The sequence below is a fragment of the Gouania willdenowi genome, chromosome 6 (genome assembly GCF_900634775.1).
Source record: "Gouania willdenowi chromosome 6, fGouWil2.1, whole genome shotgun sequence".
In the NCBI taxonomy this organism is placed as follows: domain Eukaryota; kingdom Metazoa; phylum Chordata; class Actinopteri; order Blenniiformes; family Gobiesocidae; genus Gouania; species Gouania willdenowi.
In genome coordinates, this window is record NC_041049.1 from 39,674,132 (window position 1) to 39,694,536 (window position 20,405).

General features: G+C 38.6%; 2 protein-coding genes across 9 annotated transcripts in view; both read right to left on the minus strand.

Moving 5' to 3' along the window:
• Nucleotides 1-455: 455 nt before the first annotated feature.
• On the minus strand, nucleotides 456-17,911 carry cers3b (ceramide synthase 3b). Of its 4 annotated transcripts, none has more exons than XM_028450764.1 (12): nucleotides 17,727-17,911; nucleotides 9,072-9,248; nucleotides 8,798-8,915; nucleotides 7,931-8,049; nucleotides 7,096-7,153; nucleotides 6,950-7,000; nucleotides 6,771-6,863; nucleotides 6,514-6,642; nucleotides 4,886-4,992; nucleotides 4,651-4,804; nucleotides 4,375-4,571; nucleotides 456-615 (listed from the first exon to the last, which is right to left on the minus strand). In XM_028450764.1, exons 2-11 carry the CDS (start codon nucleotides 9,242-9,244, stop codon nucleotides 4,440-4,442), a joined length of 1,134 nt encoding a protein of 377 aa, XP_028306565.1. In that variant the 5' UTR covers nucleotides 9,245-9,248; nucleotides 17,727-17,911; the 3' UTR covers nucleotides 456-615; nucleotides 4,375-4,439. The 4 variants fall into 4 exon arrangements, with proteins under 4 accessions (XP_028306565.1, XP_028306566.1, XP_028306567.1 ...); XM_028450765.1 differs by having other exon boundaries at nucleotides 9,072-9,245; nucleotides 17,727-17,910; XM_028450766.1 differs by lacking the exon at nucleotides 17,727-17,911 and adding an exon at nucleotides 9,729-10,375 and having other exon boundaries at nucleotides 9,072-9,245.
• Nucleotides 17,912-19,121: 1,210 nt separating this feature from the next.
• Nucleotides 19,122-20,405, minus strand: part of ano2a (anoctamin 2a) — a 48,918-nt gene continuing 47,634 nt past the window's right edge. For all 5 annotated transcript variants that reach the window (XM_028450731.1, XM_028450733.1, XM_028450732.1 and 2 more), the window contains one exon: nucleotides 19,122-19,748. In XM_028450731.1, the coding sequence (XP_028306532.1) occupies nucleotides 19,183-19,748 (566 nt within the window). In that variant the 3' untranslated portion in view covers nucleotides 19,122-19,182. The remainder of the gene's footprint in view (nucleotides 19,749-20,405) is intronic.

Genomic DNA, 20,405 nt, shown 5'->3' on the forward strand with positions numbered 1-20,405 from the left:
AGCGTTTTACAAGCTTAAACATCCACAGACTGAATGAAAACAGGAACAAGACAAGAAAACTGCTGAAATAAATCCTAAACTACTTAATAAATGAATAATAAAAATAAAAAAACAGAAAAAGGCTGCTTATCTGGTTTTTGATGTTTCTGTATTACTGTTTTGGTTTTAGGTCAGTAAGACAAAATAACAACACTGTTTCTTTGTTATTTTAATACGCAATAACCAAAAGAACGAAGGGTACATGGATTGAAATATCAAATCCCTTTCATTTCTTCACACTAACTAAATATGAATCACTTAAATGTACTCGCACATTTAGGACATTGTTGTCACTGTTTTTAATGAATATTCTCCAGTTTTTTTCAGTTTCCAAATGTTCTTTTTGAGCATGTAAGGGCTCGTCACAAACCTGTATTTTAGTATGTGTGTGTAAGTTTAAATGATTAATGAGGAAATACAATCAATTTTGGAATTTTATTCTGAGTAAAATACAATAAAAGTTCTTCACTCTGCTTGAGCTGCAGCTTCATATAAACTTTTGTCCTTCACAGATTCTGTAAAACCTTTTTTTACACTCACGTGTTGCCTTCCTTTGAGTAGATATGGACTCTACTCAATCAATCAATCAATCAATCTTTATTTGTATAGCGCCAAATCATAACCAATGGTATCTCAAGGCACTTTACAGTAGAGCAGTCTTAAGGACGGACTCTTCATTTTATGGATACACACATATGCATATATACGTATATACACATACATATGTATCCCACACCCAACATGAATTCATCATGGCGGCAAGGAAAACCTTCTGTTAAGCAGCAGGAACCTTGTGTGGATCCCATTCCTATGATGAACAGCCATCCACGTTATGCTGTGTTGGGTGTGTGCAGAGAAAAGGGTGGAGACAGAGCCGCTGAGTCTCTGTAACTCCACACTGAGGATCCCACGGACCTGCAAGACAAAAGCCAGAAGGAGTACAGGAGCAAACACACAAGGGAGTAAGCAGACATAGAGGGAGTGTTTGAAAGAGGAATGGGACCCTCTCCCTCTCTAACCTAAATGACCTCTCTCTTAACGCCCTCTCCAACCTCTCTCCAACCGAGCATGCCAGACCCCCCCCCCCGGCAGTCTATGCCTATTGCATCTTAATTATGAGCTATGAGCTGGTTCCTAACTAAAAGCTTTATCAAAGAGGAATGTTTTGAGCCTAACCTTAAAGGTAGAGAGGGTGTCTGCCCCCCGAACCGTGGTTGGTAGATGGTTCCAGAGAAGTGGGGCCTGATAACTGAAAGCTCTTCCTCCTATACTACTTTTAGAGATGAATGGAACAACGAGTAGTCCAGCATTTTGAGAGCGTAGTGTTCTGGGGGGATTGTATGGCACTACAAGCTCCTTGAGATAGACTGGTGCCTGTCCATTTAGGGCTTTATAAGTGAGAAGAAGAATCTTGAATTCTATTCTATATTTTATGGGAAGCCAATGCAGAGAGGCTAATACAGGAGTAATGTGATCTCTTCTCCTAGTTTTAGTCAGTACACGTGCTGCAGCATTTTGAACCAGCTGAAGTGTCTTAAGCGACTTGCTCAGGCAGCCTGCTAAAAGAGAATTACAATAATCCAGTCTAGAGGTAACAAAAGCATGGACTAGTTTTTCGGCGTCGCCCTGAGACAGGATAGATCTGATTTTAGCAATGTTACGGAGATGAAAGAAGGCAGTTCTTGAAGTTTGTTTTATGTGAGAGTTGAAGGATAAGTCCTGATCAAATAGAACCCCAAGGTTTCTAACAGTTGTGCTTTGTGCCAGAGTAATGCCATCTAGGGCAGTTAGGCTAGCATAGGTTTCTCTAAGGTGTCGCGGGCCCAGTACAATGACCTCAGTCTTGTCTGAGTTGAGAAGAAGAAAATTTTGGTCCATCCAGGCCCTAATGTCCTTTAGACAGACCTCAAGTTTAGATAGCTGATTTGTCTCACCTGACTTCATTGATACATACAGTTGGGTATCATCAGCATAGCAGTGGAAGTTAACAGAGTATTTTCTCATAACATTACCAAGGGGGATCATATAGATACAGAAGAGGATTGGACCTAGCACAGAGCCCTGAGGAACCCCGTAGCTTACTTTAGTGTACACAGAAGACTTATTATTCACGTGTACAAACTGGTACCTATCAGATAGGTAGGACTTAAACCAGTTTAGGGCAGTCCCTGTGATTCCAAGTAATTTCTCTAATCTCTCTAGTAGAATATAGTGATCTATAGTGTCAAAAGCTGCACTAAGATCTAATAAAACCAGCACTGAGAGTCGTCCTTCATCTGAAGCCCAGAGTAGATCATTAGTTACTTTAACTAAAGCAGTCTCTGTGCTGTGTTGAGCTCTAAAGCCTGACTGGAAGTCCTCGAACAGGCTGTTGTTTTGAAGAAATTCACAGAGCTGAGCTGCCACAACTTTCTCAAGAATCTTTGAAATAAAAGGAAGATTAGATATAGGCCTGTAGTTTGCTAAAGTGCTGGAATCAAGAGTAGGTTTTTTGAGAAGGGGTTTGATTACAGCTACTTTAAAGGACTGTGGCACGTAGCCTATTGATAGGGATATATTTATTGTCTCCAACAAAGATGGGCAGACTAGGGGAACAACTTCTTTAAACAGCTTAGTTGGGATCGGATCTGAAAGGCAGGTCGATGGTTTGGAGGATGAAATAATAGAGTTAAGTTCCTGAAGTCCTATATGTGTGAAACAGTTTAGGTTAGGCCTATTTACATTTAATGGTACAGCAGGCCCAGGTGAAGGCAGGGAGTGGCTAATTTTATCTCTAATCTTGTGAATTTTATCGTTAAAAAATGTCATAAAGTCCTCACAGCTGAGGGCTAGAGGAATCATGGGCTCAATAGAGCTCTGACTTTGTGTTAGCCTGGCTACAGTGCTGAAAAGGTACCTCGGATTATTTTTATTTTCTTCAATTAGTGAGGAATAGTATGTAGATCGACTATGTCGTAAGGCTGTCATGTATTTACTATGGCTTTCTTGCCAAAGTATTCGTGACTCCTCTGTTTTATTGGAGCGCCACATTCTCTCTAATTTACGGGTTGTTTGTTTGAGTGTGTGAGTTTCAGAGCTAAACCACGGAGCTTTCCTCTGACGTTTAATAGTTTTTTCCCTCAATGGGGCAATTGAGTCCAAGGTGGATTTTAGTAGACTAGCAGAGCTATCGACAAGCAGATCCAGTTGAGAGGGGTTATAATTAATATCATAGTTATTTATTGGATGGTGCACTGAGTTTAAGGCAGCAGGAATGGCCTCTTTAAATTTAGCCACAGCACTGTTGGATAGATTTCTACTTGTAACTATTTTATTGCACAGTGCGAGATCCTCTAGGATAATGTTAAAAGATATTAAAAAGTGATCTGATAGCAGAGGATTTTCAGGGTAGACTTTTAGTTCATTAATATCAAGGCCATATGTTAGAACAAGATCAAGAGTATGATTTAAACGATGAGTAGCTTCATTAATAGTTTGAAAAAAGCCAACTGAGTCTATTAGGGACATAAAGGCTGAGCTCAGGCTATCACTATCTTTGTCCACATGGATATTAAAATCTCCTACTATCAGTATTTTATCAGAACTGAGGACTAAGTTTGATATAAACTCAGAGAATTCTGATAGAAATTCAGAGTAAGGGCCTGGAGGACGGTAAATTATCGCAAATAAGACTGGCTGGCAGGTTTTTGATTCGATATGAGATAAATTTAGAACCAGGCTTTCAAAGGAAGTGTAACTGGCCTTTGGTTTAGGATAGATTAGGAGAGAGGAATGATAAATAGCTGCTACACCACCTCCACGGCCTATGTCTCGTGGCATATGAGTATTTAAATGACTGGGAGGAGTGGCTTCATTTAAACTAACATATTCATCTTGATACAGCCATGTTTCAGTTAAACAGAATAAATCAAAGTTATTTTCTGAGATAAGGTCATTTACTAGTAGAGATTTGGATCTCAGTGATCTAATATTTAATAGAGCACATCTAATGGTTTTATGTTTTGGTGTTTCTAGATTTGAGATTTTAATTTTTTTCAGATTTTTATAATTGATAGCTCTTTTATTTGATTTTATGTTAAAATAATTGTGAAATATGGGTCGGGGGACAGACACCGTCTCCATAAAATAATATTCATCACCATCACAACAGTTGTCATGGCGATGAACACAGCTATCCTGATAGCAATGGGAGGGAAACTGTCCTAAGGCAAGCGCAGAGGGGCGTGGAGGACTCCCCCTTTGTAACATGGTCTCATTCATGAGATGTCATAAATGTGCCATGTTTTCTGATAGTAGAGATGCTCCCTCCAAAGTAGGAGGGAAGTAATGCTACTCGTAGCATTTAAAGACACAATAACACATCCATGTTTCAGTCGGATATTTCCTTTACTTTTTTAACACTACTGTGCACGTGTGGGTGCGTGCCCGTTGGCCCGGCCTCTCGCTCCAGAGCCATTCACGTGATTCTGATGTTTTTCTTTCAGCGGCTCGCTGTCATCTTCCTCCTCATCACTCCTGTCGTCTCCTTCCAGCTGTGGCACGACGAAAAGGAAAATGTCACAATCAAATGGAAATGAGCTTGAACTGAAGATGACAGGCTTGTGAACGTACCTTGGAAAAGATGCATTTGTAAAACATTCTTGATATGAGAATAGCCCAGTAGATGTGGAGGATCTGAAGCACCATCAGCATGACATTAAAGAAATAGTAGCCAAAAAAGGGAGGATAGAGCTCAACTGGGTACACCCACGTACAGTGAATCAGCCTGCAAATGATATATGCACTTATTTAGTTTATTACATTAAACACTTTATAAAAAAATGTACTATAGGTGTTAGTTACTCACCAAAATGGAAAAATAACAAGTCTCGTTAACATAAACAGGAGTGTAAACACTGCAAATGTAGCGTTAGCTGTCCGGTGGTACTTGGCGTAGTTTAAGACTTTTGCACCCTGTGGAATTTAAAAGATCTGTATTCAGTAAAAAGTACTATCTGTACTACAAAGTATGCATACAGTATAAATAAAGGAATACACAAACACAACGTAAAGCTGCTGGCAACGCCCATTTCTTTAAATAAATAAAGACATTTAAGCAATATCACATGAAAGAGTGCTGTTGTGCTGAAATATCATCACTGGTGTGATTCGGTCGTAGGCACGAGGCCGAGTGTCGTAGACCAGGGGTGTCAAACTCCTTTTGTTTAAGGACTAATACGGACTAATTGGATCACAAGTGGGGTGCAGGTTTTAGGCGGGAAAACAAACAATTTCAACCTTAATGTGCCATACCAGCCTGTCATTGCCTGATTCCGTTAGATCTGAGAGACCACTGAGAATTTCAGGTGCCACAGTGGAATCTGTCACTGTGTCCTTGGGCAAGGCACTTCACCCACATTGTCTAGTATGAATGTAGTGTGTGAGTGAGTGTTGGTGGTGGTCGGAGGGGCCGATGGCGCACTATGGCAGCCTCGCTTCTGTTAGTCTGCCCCAGGGCAGCTGTGGCTACAATAGTAACTTACCACCACTAAGTGTGGAGTGAAAGAATAATACCTTAATTCTGTAAGACGCTTTGAGTGTCTATGAGAAAGCGCCATTTAAATTGATGCATTATTATTATTAAGTTTGCACTTCAAGTTAGAAATTAGACAGAAAGTATGGAAGGCATCAACAATATCTTAGCAATAAGTGGCAGATACTTAAATGTCCTTAGATTTTTTTTAAACCCATTTTTTTTATTAATTTGGGGAGATTTTGTCGAATAATTTGAGAAAAATTGCAGGGTTTTAGAAAAATTTTGAGTTCTTTCCACAAAAATTTACTACTGAATTATTTGATAATTTATACAATGATTCATATTTTCGCTGTCATTTTCACTTCCTCCTACGTGCTGAATCCGATGCTCTGAAAGGCCGGATTTGGCCCCCAGGCCTTGAGTTTGACACGTGCCATAGATAATCACACCAGTGCTGATATTTCAGCACAACAGCACTCCCTTTAGTGTTATATTGCTTTTATACAACAATTCTACAAGCCCATTTTATTAATTAACAGTAATAAGTGACAAGACATTTGTTTGTTAATTTAATAATTTGGCTCCACCGACAAAAATAGTTCCACAAGTGGAGAGCACACAGTGTACTGCAGTGTTGCCCATGATGTAACAGTAATTAACGGTATTTAGATCAGCTGTAAATGATCTAAAAATCAGGCTGAATGCTTCACTCCAATAGAAAACAATGAGATGTTTACAGGCAGTGGGGCTGTGTGACATCATCAATCACATGATTTCAAGAATGGAGAAACACAGGCTCTAAAACCGTAAAGTAGTCCCATTTTTAAAAGGCAATTGAATGAATATGGTGCAAAATAATGTTTTGTTAAATATAGTAATAAGTACATTTTAAAGATTTTAAGCCAAATATGTAAAAAACAGTGGAGGATCCCTTCAAAAATAATCGGTGTAGTTCTTACCTCTAGCAGTATATCAGCAGAGTCATGGACAGCCATCACTATTGTCCCGATACGGATGTAGTTTGAAATCCAGGAGAAACTCAGAAGTGTGAGTGTGGCTATATGATGAACCACCTGCTCCTTAAAGTCCTGCAAACATGCACAGTACATGCATTTACCACCTCACATGGATCTAACCCAAACACCTATATAAAAAACAATATGGCTCAACAAAATGTGAATAACATAATAAAACAAAGAACAATTGGTTGACTTACTTTACGTTTGACATCAAATGTGAGGCTGAGAAGCAACGAAATATAAAAGCCCATTTCCAAGATGTAATACCAGTACTGTGATGGCAAAACCGACTGTAGGGACACAAACATACGTTGTAAGACGTTGAATTTAAGGCGTGTGTCTGTCTGTGTATGGTTTGACCAAAAAAAAAATGTACCTGTTTAGGAAAACCTGACCAAACCTCCTTCAGGTTATAAAACCAGGGTTTCTAAAGCCAAGAGAACAAGAATAACTCAGTTAGGGAGCAGCCTGAATGTTATCTGATGAGAATAAAAGTGATGGATAGGAAGAACTGGTCCTTACGTCGTAGAGAGCTAGAAGTCCTCCGAAGAACGCGAAAAAATAAAAAGCACATCTCCAGCTGTGGGCAGAATAGAAAGAATCAAATAATGAATTGATCATGTTAATACATGATATACATCACATGTGTCAAAGTTAAGGCCCGAGGGCCAAATACAGCCCTTTAAGGCAACCAATTTGGCCTGCAGGAGAAAGTAAAAATGACAGAAAACATGAGTCATTGTGTAAATTACCAATTAACTCAGTGGTAATTGACCGTGGCTCAGGTGGTAGGGATAGTACCTGACTATGTGTCGAAGTGTCCTTGGGCAAGACACTGAACCCTAAATTGCTCCCAGTGGTCGACTAGCGCCTTGCATGACTGTCCTGTCCCACTGGTGTGTGAATGTGAGAGTGATTGGGTGAATGAGCTGATATGTAAAGTGCTTTGAGACTGCTTCAGTGTGGTGATAAAGCACTATATACAGTAAATCAAGTCCATTTACCATTTAATTATCTCAGTCCTTAGAAATACACAAATTCAATGAAACTCTCTTTTTCTTTTCAAAATTTTTGAATTTTACTAAAATTCTTTTGATAATTTTCCCTAAAATTAAAAAAAAATAAATAAATTGTCACAAAATGGTATCAGTCACTTTTTGACTGGACATGTTTGTGCCTTACATTTTATTTATTATTTATACATGGAAGTAAAACCTAGTAAAATGTTGGAACTGCTTGTTTTGCGCTCCTATAATCTGCGACCCTTACAACCCCACACTGGGCCGTGTTCGGCCCCTGAACTAATATGAGTTTGACACCTATGATATACATGATAAATAAACACACACATACACACCTGGCTTCACAAAACCTCTTCTGAAGCTTTGGTCGCTCCTGATTCCTCCTCCTCCTGAACCACACGTCCACTCTTCTCTGCTGCCAACCCGACTTCTTACACAGAGCCCTGATGTCAGCCTGAGACACACATACACACACACTGACGTACATATGTACTGACAATGACTCCTGTTAATATTTTCTGATGAACAATTTAGGCCCGTTTTTGCTTATTTTAACCTATTTACATTTTCTTGCCATATTTTTGCTCCTTTTAATGCATTTTTGCTACATTACTCCCATTTAAGACACTTCTCCATCAAATTTCAATGCCTTTTCTGTAAATTTTTTGCAAAACATTTTTGGCTCTTATAAACCCTTTCCACCTATTGTTACATATGTTGACCCATTATTGTCACTTTTAACCTCTTTTCACCGTATTTCATGCTTCTTTTTGCCAATTTAACCACATTTATGATTTGGCACATCCATTTGGCACATCCATTATTTGCCGGTGTATACATATTTTTTTCCCAACTGTGGCCCCAATATAAGGCCATGAAAGTTTCGCCGTTATACAGTATATAAAGCACTGACAATATACAAACAATAAGTGACAGATTTCAGTCATTGCAGGATCTTTAATTCAGAAATTACATGATTTTTTGACCAATTTTGTGTATTTTAGGGGAATCTTGTGGGACTGTCCGTGAGAAGTTATTGAGTAGTTTAATTGAAAATGTGAATATGGACAGTTATCTACAACTGAATTAGAACACCACAATGATTCATGTGTTATCTGTGATCTTTATAAAATAACTTCATATTTAAACAACAAAACAATGAAATGACTTTGAGATCATCCTAAAAGCCTTTCCTCTCATACCTGTGAAGGAGTCTTGGCCTGGTGGATGAAGAACTGCTCCAGGATGGAATTTTGTTCTGCTTTGAGTCTCACTTTATCCCTGACACCTAAGACATGAGCCAGAGGAGCAGCCAGAAAGCTGAAAGAGTCCACAGAGCCTTAGTTACTTCACCAGCACACTGCTACTTTAAAAGGTTGCTACATCACTGAGAGCTTGTGCAAACCCTAATCCTGGGGTTGTGAGATCAGATGATTGCATGGCTAAGCTAAGCTAAGCTCACTTGTGTGTGCTCACCATTCAAACACACATCTGATTAGAAGCAGGCAGAGAGCACAGGGCAGGGCAAAGTAGAGCTGAGAAGCTTTAGCGTAGACTCGACCTTCAGCATCCTCCAGGTCTGACCAGGACACGTTGCTTGGCAACCACAGACGGTCCCACCACAGCCAATCACTGACTGTCTGGAGCATGCTGCTGATTGGACACACCCACATCAACACTCATTAGCAACCATGATTTTAATTCCCAAAAACATCATTGCAATACCATGACAACAAATAATATCCATCCCAACTTCTACAGAAGCAGCTTTTCTCATGTTTTTCACTTAGATTCAGAGCTCCTCCTCACACCAGAAACTGTTCCAGTGTAAACTTATTCAACAAAGAAATCTAACTTTTTTTTCACTGGACTAACTGTTTATTGCAAATTCATAAGCCATCAATTTGAAATGTATCTTCCCCTCCTCTATAAGGATGTCCCGATCGGATCATGTGATTGGAAATCGGACCGATCACTGGTTTCAGACTCGATCAGAATCGGACGTTATCTCCCGATCAGGACTCGGATATATATGTATATTTATTATCATTATAGGGTGGGCGGTATACCAGTTCATACCAAATACCGGTATATATTTTCATTATGATATACATTTTTAATAAACCGCCGTACCTGTATATTGATTACACAACGTTCTGAACGCTACGCTGCACCGTCAGACCAGAGCCTTTTCAATGTTGCACTGTGAAGGTAAACAGTAGCGCTCTGGTTACCATGCTTATGGTGTAAATGGACATGAAAGCTCTGAAGCTGTAGAACTCGTAGAACATGATGACGCAGAAGAAGAGGAGCCCTGTCTGTTGTTTGGTCAGCAGAACAAGTTAAATGCAGAGCAGAGGTGGAGAGTTAGACTGAAGTGAATAAAGAGTTCAACAGCAGGTATTGTTAGAAACCAAACGTATTGTTAGCCTCTCTGGTAACTAGCCTGATGCTAATGTGTGTGTGCGCACAGATGTTTGAGGGCGTGTTTGTCTGCTCCGCACAAGTGTTTGTTTGTGCGTGCATGCGTGTTTGTGTGCGCGCGCTCGCGCCAGTGTTTGTGTGAAAATAGATCATCCTACGTCAATCTACTGCACGTATTTCCTCCATCAAGCGCTATGGCAAGCCCTTTTAACATTTAATAAGTCTGGCGGACATGTAGCAATTTAGTTTTCACTAGTGGAAATTACATTTGAACATGTTCAAATGTAATTTTGACATGTTGAAATGTTAATTCAAGATATCTGTAAAGCCATTTTCACACGTAACAAATATATTTCAACATGTCAAAATGTCATTTTTACATGTAACAATTGAATTCAATCTGCAATTCAATTGTTACATGTAAAAATGTAATTGCAGATATCAAGAATTCAATTTCGACATGTAATTCAATTGCAGATATCTGCAATTCAATTGTTACATGTACCAATTAGATTACAGATATCTGCAATGTGAGAACAATTGCAGATATCTGCAATTCAATTGTTACATGTAACAATTGAATTGTAGATATCATGAATTAGAATTGCCACATGTCAAAATTGAATTGCAGATATGTGCAATTACATTTTTACATGTAACAATTGAATTGCAGATATCTGCAATTCAATTTGAATGGAAGTCAATGGCACATTTTGACATGTAACAATTGAATTGCAGATATCTACAATTCAATTGTGACATGTAACAATTGAGTTGCAGATATCTGCAATTGAATTTCAGATATCTTATTAAATGTTAAAAGGGCTTGCCATACAAGCGCCTACAGCAGGACGTGCAGGTGTGTTCTAAATCAACCTCTATCTGCAGACATCACACACTTTATTTAATAAGTAGCTACGTTACATGTTCTGGACCTGCAATGCCAACAAAATGAAGTTATCATACTTTTCATCAAGAAAAACATACATTGTACATAATTGACGGGCACATGCGGCTGTGTTTAAAGCTGCACATTTCTCAGCGGATACAGCATTATAAACGCTGATATTGTTACCACGTGCTATATAACCAAATGCATACCTTTGATGTACATGCAGAACGCACACAGAGCCGTTTAGAGAGAGAGAGTTGTGACAACGGAAGAGGGTCCGTATTTCTTCCTCTGCCAGTGCGTGTGTGTGAGAGAACCCACGGAGGAGATGAGACCACACGCAGAGGCGTTGCAACAGGGTAGGCAACACAGGCAATTGCCTAGGGCCCCGAGCTGAAAGGGGGCCCCGAGCTGAAAGGGGGCCCCGAGGGACGGCTGACAGTCAAGTTCAATGACAAAATAATGAAACTGCTTTGAGACGCTGCAACAACAGCACATTAAAAATCCCCTGCACGGGGCCCTTCCTGAGTAGTCACTGGTTAGTTACTAGTAGGGGCCACCGACAGACGGCAGATATCAGTGACACAACTTGAAACCCTCCGGGAACACATTACAGTGATACGTCAGGAACCTCCCTAATGGGGCCCCACTACTACCAGTCCCTGCATCAACGTGCTGATGTTATCAAACACACATGGAAAAAAGAAGCGGACATATCCCTCAGGGCTCATGAAAAGAAGATAAAAACCAGAAGAGGATGAAAAGAAAAAACGTGATAGTGGTAAGTGAGAATGTGTAAACTGTGTGTTACATTATAAAAAAGTTTGTCCCAGTTAGTCCCTGGCACTTTGTCCCAAACTCCCAGTCATCCACCTTGCAGGGGCATTTCTAGACCCCTGGGGGCCCTGGCAAGAAGGACTATGGGGCCTCCCTGCCCCAGAATGATGATAAATGAAGTCCAGGATGACAGATCAGTATATAAACACTTCATTAAATAATTAACAGATAAAATAAGTAATAAACAACATAGTTATATAAACTAAATGCAAACTTTACACAAAATATATATGGTAAATGCCAGAAAACCAAACAAGTGAAATGTGCAAAATTTGAAGTATGACAAAAAGGCTACAACATATATTGCAGAAAAAAACACCAAACGACCACAAAAATATGAAAATGACTCAAAATACACAAAACTAAATATGTATACAAAAAAGACACTAAAATGACAACAGAAATGCATAAAACAACACCAAGAAAGATACAAAAATACACAAAATGACTTCAGAATCACACTACATTGGCAACAAAAAACAGTAATTATACAAAAAATGCACAAAAAGAAAACACAAAAATACAAAATTACACATAATCCGTGTACCTTTCATTCTTTGGTTATTTCGTTTCAAAACCAAATTGAAAAATTGAAAAAACAGGTTGTTTTTTTGGTTCTATTAATTTAAAACCAGGAACGGAAAAACCTGCATTTTTTCTGCTGCATTTGATAAAAAATGATCTTGTATCATGTTGCCCACCTCACACTGATGGCAGAGGCGTAATTTGTGTGTTGGTGATGTTTCGTTAAAGAGTTATTGATGCTGAAAGTCTGAATCTGTGAATATCTGCCAACTTTACTGAACAGTGTTATGGTCCAAATCGTATCCAGATAAACTGGTGACTGGGCGGACTTTTGCTCCCGATCCGGACATAAGAAGAAGCAACGCAAAAGTCACTTTACTGGTGAATTGAAACGTTATTAATACATAAATAAATCAAAACCAAAAAATGGATGTTACGTAAAACATGCACATGATACGTGGAACCAGAGGTGGTGTAATTAATCGTTTCTTGTGGTCAATTTCCTTGTGTTGACTGCTGCTGCGATATTTAATAACGTGCAAAATAAATTTTTACTATTTGGATCGTAACACCACGAAACAACATAAACGTGAGCAGCTTTTTAGGAGCTAAAACATCCACAGACTGAGTGAAAACATGAGAAGGACCAGAAAACTGCGAAAGTAAATTCTTAACAGTCTTATTGTGTGTGGAAATCTGGTCCAGGACCTGGGGAGGGAAGTTCTCTCTCGTAAATATCACACAAACAGAACACATTTAAAAAAAAAAACCAGAAAAATGCTGCTCATCTGGTTTTTGGTTTTTCTGTTTTGGTTTTAAATCAGAAAAACAAAATAACCTCACTGTTTATTTGTTATTTTGATTTGGTTTTAAAACAGAATAACCACAGAACGAAGGGTACACGGATTATAATGACTCCAAAAAACATACATTACAGAAAAATACACAAAACGTAAAAATATATAAAAAATAAGTTAAAAAAACAATTACATTTATCATGCGCATGTCCCATAGAATTAAACCAGGGAGATCACAATATACCCCTTAATAACACTACAGAGTAAGAGTATGTACACCTCTTTGTACATCCAACCTTCAAACACATACTCCTTTGGCCATAACTGACAACTCTACTTAAGCCCCCACTATATAATAATAATAATAATAATAATAATAATAATAATAATAATAATAATAATACATTTTATTTGTAATTCAGCGCCTTTCATGTCACCCACTATATAATAATAATAATAATAATAATAATAATAATAATAATAATAATAATAATAATAATACATTTTATTTGTAATTCAGCGCCTTTCACGTCACCCAAGGTCACTTAACAGTATATGATAAAACCACAACAGCAGAGTATAAAACCACAGTTAAATTTAAGCTAAAACAGTATATAAACAACAGTAAGAATGAAGCTAAAACACAGGGACAGAGCAGGGGGGTCAGGTGAGAAATGCTGTTGTAAATAAGTAGGTTTTGAGTCCGACTATGAACTGTGAGAATGAGTCCATGTTCCTGAGATCCAGAGGTAGTGAGTTCCAGAGCCAGGGAGCAGAGCAGTTAAAAGTTCTGCTCCCCATGGTGGTAGGGCGGACTGCGGGAGTGAACATATGATTGGAAGAAGATGATCTGAGGGAGCGAGATGGAGTGTAGATGTGGATGAGATCAGTCAGGTAAGGGGGGCAGTGTGGTGGATGGCCTTAAACGTTAACAGAAGGATCTTGAAGTGGATGCGGAATTGAATAGGAAGCCAGTGGAGCTGGTGGAGAACAGGACTGATGTGGGTGATAGAGGGGGTTTTGGTGATGATGTGGGCAGCTGAGTTCTGGACTAACTGAAGTTTATTGAGAGATTTACTGGGGAGACCAAAGAGAAGGGAATTGCAATAATCAAGCTGGGAAGTGATGAGACTGTGGACAAGGATAGCAGCAGTGTGAGTGGTGGGGGGGCGGAGGCGATCAATGTTGTGGAGGTGGAAATATGCAGACCAGGTGATATTATTGATGTGGGATTTGTACGATAGAGTGCTGTCGAGGATGACATCCAGACTCTTGACCTGTGGGGAGGGAGAGACCAAGGAGTTGTCAATTTGGATGCAGAAACTTTTGGATTTGGAGAGTGTTGATTTTGTACCAATGAGGAGAAACTCTGTTTTGTCACTGTTGAGTTTTAGGAGATTATGATTAAGCCATGATTTAACTTCTGTGATGCAGTCTTTAAGGGAAGGGGGGGAGGGTAGAAGATGGTTTACTGGTGAGGTAGAGCTGGGTGTCATCCACGTACCAGTGAAAATGAATGCCAAATTTATGGAAGATATTGCCAAGGGGGAGGAGGTAAATAATGAAGAGAAGGGGCCCCAGGACTGAGCCCTGGGACACACCTGTAGTGACAGGGAAGGGGTTTGATTTAAAGGATTTGAGCTGGATAAACTGAGTGCGGCCGGAGAGATAGGATTTAAATCAGTTAAGTTATCAGAGCAAATAGTGTCTCTGGATGGCATTACTCTGTCACCCAGCACCACAGCAAAAAACTTTTGATACTTTGATACTGACGTGTCCTTTAATTCCCATATTAAACAAATCACAAGGACAGCTTTCTTCCACCTCCGTAATATCTCTAAAATCAGGAATATCTTGGCAGAGCGTTCAGCTACCAAGCGCCTTGCCTTTGGAACCAGCTCCCAGTTTTAGTACGGGAGGCTGTTACTCTCTCCACCTCTAAAAGTAAACTCAAAACCTACTTATTTGCTAAAGCTTATACCGTATAATAGCGTTAACCTAACCACTAGGAAAAAAGCTCTAAACCTAAAAATAGGAACTGAGAACTAAGATTATATAGTAGAACACCAACATTATATTCAAACACGATCCACCATCTACACATAGTTCTAATGGGTTAGGGTTACAATGGGATGATGTACAGTCAGACACAGTTGTGCTGGGTTGTAGACAACCCCCACTTCTGTTCTTCATTGCATAACCCATCATACTGCTTCACACCAGATGACTTTGTTGTATTTTGGGCTATATAAATAAAGTTGAATTGAAAAAGTTGAATTAGGGGGGGTGAGGGTAATGCCGATGGAAGCTAATCTGTTCAGAAGGGTGGTGTGAGAGATGGTGTCAAATGCCACACTCAGGTCGAGGAGGATGAGGATAGTGAGGAGTCCAGAATCAGCTACCATGGTGGTCGTTGGTGATTTTAGTGAGTGCTGTTTCAGTGATATGGAGGGGGCAGAAACCGGACTGGAACTGTTCATAAAAGTTAGTGTGGGATAGGTTAATAATAATAATACTTCTGACGGGCACTGTACTAGTATATTAAAACGCACTTATTCTTGTTTAATGCATCTCTATCGGTACTCAAATTGTTTCACACTACAAGTAAGAAAGAAAATAATTTCTCAGCTTCTTCTACCTATAATTGACTATGCAGATGTAGTTTACCAAAATACATATAACATGCATCTTAATTCACTTAATGTTTTGTTTAACACCTTGTGTAGATTCATTTTAAAATGTCCATATAGAACTCATCATTGTGAACTCTATGATCAACTTAACTGGCTCCAGCCTAAGAAAAGACGACAATATCACTGGTTTTAATTTAATTTTAAATGTATTCATTTTACATAACCGCCAGATTTGAAATGTTTTTGGTCCAATTCACCTCAATTTTTCTCAGTATTGAACTTTTATTCTTCTTCCCATTTGTATTCCCACCACCTTAGGCTCCCTTAGAACAGTTCAATTCACAAAACAGATTGTTAGTGTTTTAATGACAATTTGTTTTATTTACTTTGACTGTTTTTTCTCAACAGTCCAAAAAACTATAGATTTCTGTTATATAACAAGTATTAGGTAAGTTACTCTAAACTTGTAATATATTTATATTACTAGTTACTGGGATAAAAATGTAATATATTTGTATTACAATATTATTGTTTTTTAAATGTAACTGAGTTACACTACTTTGAGTTACTTTTGGTCCAGAACACTAATTACATCACACTGATAGTGTTCGAATAACGGTCTAAGTTTTGTTTCAAATATTTCTGCTGTTTCAGAAGCAGAAAGCTCTTTTTTGTTCCCCATAAGTTATATTTAACTATAATGATCATCTTTTTTTCCTCAAATAATTGCAAACTGAGAAAACAAAACAAATATGCACTTAAATTAAATATGCATGTAACTTGAGTTACTTTAGTTGTAACGTTAATTGTACCACTTTTCACTTTTTTATTAAGTTACACTCCTGAGTTACTTCAAAAATGAATATATTGAAAAAATAACTAGTTTCTCCCAACAATGTATATAACCAAATATAGCTATGTATACATATATCTGTATGTGAATAGTTTCCATGAATAATTTTCAAATTATGTTGAATACTCATCTTTTAGGAGTGTATATATCAATGAGTTTTTATTCTTAATATACTGTATACTTTCAGTAATTTAATTGATTTTTTCTGTATTGTTCTTTTTGTTTTTACAGATGTACTAATAAAAAAATAAAATAAATATCAGACATTGATGAGATTTAGATCAAATGTTGACTCTTTGCTATTACCATCTTAAAACCCTTAATTTCTTGAATTACAAACTATCAAAAGTAATGTCAAAAACCTTAAATTCTAACAAGCTGTTATTAAGTTACTAATACCTTTCTTTAGTTGATTTTATGCCACAAATGTACCTGTCTTTATCTTTTATTATGAATGGTTAATGCGGGAGCAGGAACATACAGTATGAAGTGAGATATTTGGTGCCTGAGGGTTGCATTAGATAACAAAGGGCAAAACAGACAATAAAAAGATAAAGGGGAACTGTAGAGTAATAACAGCAGGTAGAGATTACACTCCTTCCTTGAGTGGACTCTGATCATGATGGCAAAGATAAAGAAGACAACATTTTTCCAAAGGTGAAAAACGTTTTGAAGGCAATCAAAGAGTATTAAAAAAAAGTCTCTGAAATAAGCAGCAGCAGTAATGATAGCAGTAGTAGTAATAGTAGGACTGTGTTGGCAAAGTGAAGATTAATAAACCAGTGTGGGAACAAACATACCTTCAGGGAGTTGATGCACATACAGAAAAGTACTTCTGAAAAAGTTTGGGCGAATTTGTAATTAATCCAAACTGCTATTTTCTTTTCTACACTATCTTTAGGGTCTTGCCATTTTTATTTGTTTATATCACATGAATGCAGTCATGTTTATTTGCAAATTGTGAAAATATGCAATTTCTCAAAAACAATTTCACAAAAATCCTCTAAATTACACAAAAATTGGTTAGAAGATCAATAATTTTCTGAAGTGAAGATGGGAATGATATTAAAAACTAGGGCCCAACTGATTTTACTACTGAGATCAAAATGATCCATATTTGGCTCCTGAACTAAAATGAGTTTGACACCACACGCACACACACACACTCACCTTCTGTGTTGTCTCTAACTGAAGCAGGTGGTGTAGATCCTCTACGTCTCCACATCAGATCACATCCATCCACTCACTGCTCCTCAAACACACAAACACAAGCTTTCCTCACTTCGTGCAGACTCTGCTGAGTGTGTTTGTTTTTGTGGGTGTGTGTGTGTGTGTGTGGTTGCTCACCTGCTTAGACAGAGATCCACCCCTCCCTACTCCATCTGCTCTGACCCCACCCTCATATTATTTATACATTAAGAAACGTGGAAAACCTTAACCTGATCGTTGAGCATCTAGAGCAGTAACAGTGTGTCAGCTGAGTGTGGGATAGTTGTTGGTTCCCTCACCTGCAGGAATTCCCCTGGAATGCCACAAAGGCCCCATTCAATAAGGGGCCGGAGAGGAGGAGTCAGCGGAGGACGGGAGATCTCGTTACACTAAATGCAGGTAGAGCAACTTTGTCAATCTGCAGCAATGCCTGAGCTGATAAACATAAATCTGATAAACATCAACGTTAGGATTCATTTAGAGACAAAGACGAATGATTCGTTAACAGAAGATCAGTGAAAATCAGAAGAACAGGAGAATCAGACCCCCAAGATTAAAGTTCCAGAGACTGGGGACCCTCACTGCACCTGAAGGTGGTTGAACAAAAACATAAACATTGAAGAACTGTCATGTGGAGACAAGGTCCTCTATAAGGGGGAATAAAGGAGAAAGATTTTTGGGGCCCATCTATAAAGTCAGTAAAATGATGGTCCATTGTTCTATGAATCTGTGATAACCACATTTATTTATTCAAAGTGTCAATATTTGCATAAAAGTGGCAGAAATGGGGTAGTAAGCATGAAATATGGTAATAATGAGTCAAATTATCTTATGTATATTAGGTGGAAAAGTGGCAGAAAGGGTTTATAAGTGCCCAAAATGTGCAAAATGCAGAAAAACAAATTTGATGGAGTGGCTTAAATGAGAGTAATGTAGCAAAAATGCATTAAAAAGAGCAAATATAGCAAGAAAAAGGAAGAATATAGGATAGAATATGGCAAGTTTGGAAAATTAAGCAAAAATAATCTTGCAATCCCATGGTTGAGAACCCCTGCTCTAAAGGGCCGAATTTGGCCCCTGGGTCTTGAGTTTTACTAATGTGATGTAACAGATCTCATAAACTACAATACAAAAATCAAAATATACAAGATACAATCAATATTTAAAAATGTAGTTTTTTTTTATTAGAATTTAACACTGTTAATATATATATATATATAAAAAAATCTATAAAATAAGAAAAAAAGCTACAAGCTTTACTGAGTCCACTGCTGCATGCACAACAACAATTGGAGACCAAAAACAAACCAAAGCCCCAAAGTAAAAATAATGTGTTCATTTGCTCGCTGTGGGGGAGGAGTTTGACTTTGTGTGATATATAAATATCTGTGTGAAAATTAGAGGATAAAAAGGAGGCTCAGAGTTCACTGGAGGAGGGGGGGAGGTGCTCTCCCAGCTGGGTGAAGCTGCTGGAGTGGATGGGCTGCGTGGACAGCTCCTCGAAGCCTTTGGGTCGCTGTCGGGGGGGCAGCGTGGAGCAGCGGGCGTGGCCCCTGGAGCGCGGTTGCTGAGGTGGAGGACCTCTTAGTGTGAAATGTTCTGCTGCAGCTGTGGGCGTCTGTGGTGGGGGGTGGTGGGGGCTGAAGGGGTTGGACGAGGCCAATAATGAGGAGTCCATTTGGAACCGTGTGAGGCTGGTGGAGTGGCTGGACCGCGGCACGCCGTAACACACCTCTGTGGCTTTGTGGCGGGAAGGCAAAGTGGAGCAGCGGGAGGTTGGTCTGGAGCTCTGATCTCTGAGAGGAAAAGGAGGAGGAGGAGGAAGAGCTATTAGTGAGAAGAGCTCAGCGTCCAGATGTGATGTGAGGTCCTCTAGGGAGGAGCAGGGTTTAGATGATGGTTCACTGTCTGTGTCCTGGTCCTGTTTGGAGCTGGACTGAAGAAGGTGTTGATCCTCTGCTGTGATCACCAAAGGTTCCTCATCTAGAACACATGGAACAGTGAGACCAAGGCTGTGTTTTGCAATTTTATTAAAATTATTACTATATACACATTTTTTTCAAAATTGAAAAAAAAAATGTTCACAAACTCAAAGAGATGTAAAGATTAGATACTTCTATTACTTTACATAAAGTTATAGGGCAGAATTGTTTTGAAATTGCTCATTTTCCCAATTAATTTCTGCGACCCACTTGAGATCAAACTGCTCCGTATTTCGCCCTTCAACTAAAATATGTTTGACACCCCTGCTTTAGAAAATTCAATAATGTTCACAAACACAAAATTACATTCAATATTAACTTGGACAAATGTGAGATTACTAAAACATTTACTTATTCACCAAGTTTTTAGATGAGTTTTCACTGTTTAAGGACGTGGGTCTCTGGAGAAGCTTCATCCTGAATATAACGCTTATCAATACATGGATCTATAACTCACTGTTCAAAACACATCAACTCCTAATGGTCAATATTGTTAAAAACTAGTGTTGTCAATCAATTACAAAAAAATTAACTAATTCATTCGTTGTGCGGCATTCAGATGCTCTATAGCTGTGTTGATGACGTCATCCTAATGTAATACTTATATTAGCATGCTACTCATACTAAGTGTGACGTCTAAATGAGTATATAGCGTATG

Coding starts and splice junctions, on each gene's coding strand:
- cers3b (XM_028450764.1), bottom strand. CDS start 9,244: ATGCTCCAGACAGTCAGTGATTGGCTGTGGTGGGACCGTCTGTGGTTG. Junction 8,916..9,071: donor ATCAGATGTGTGTTTGAATG/GTGAGCACACAC, acceptor GGACTCTTTCAG/CTTTCTGGCTGCTCCTCTGG. Junction 7,001..7,095: donor GACTTCTAGCTCTCTACGAC/GTAAGGACCAGT, acceptor TCTTGGCTTTAG/AAACCCTGGTTTTATAACCT.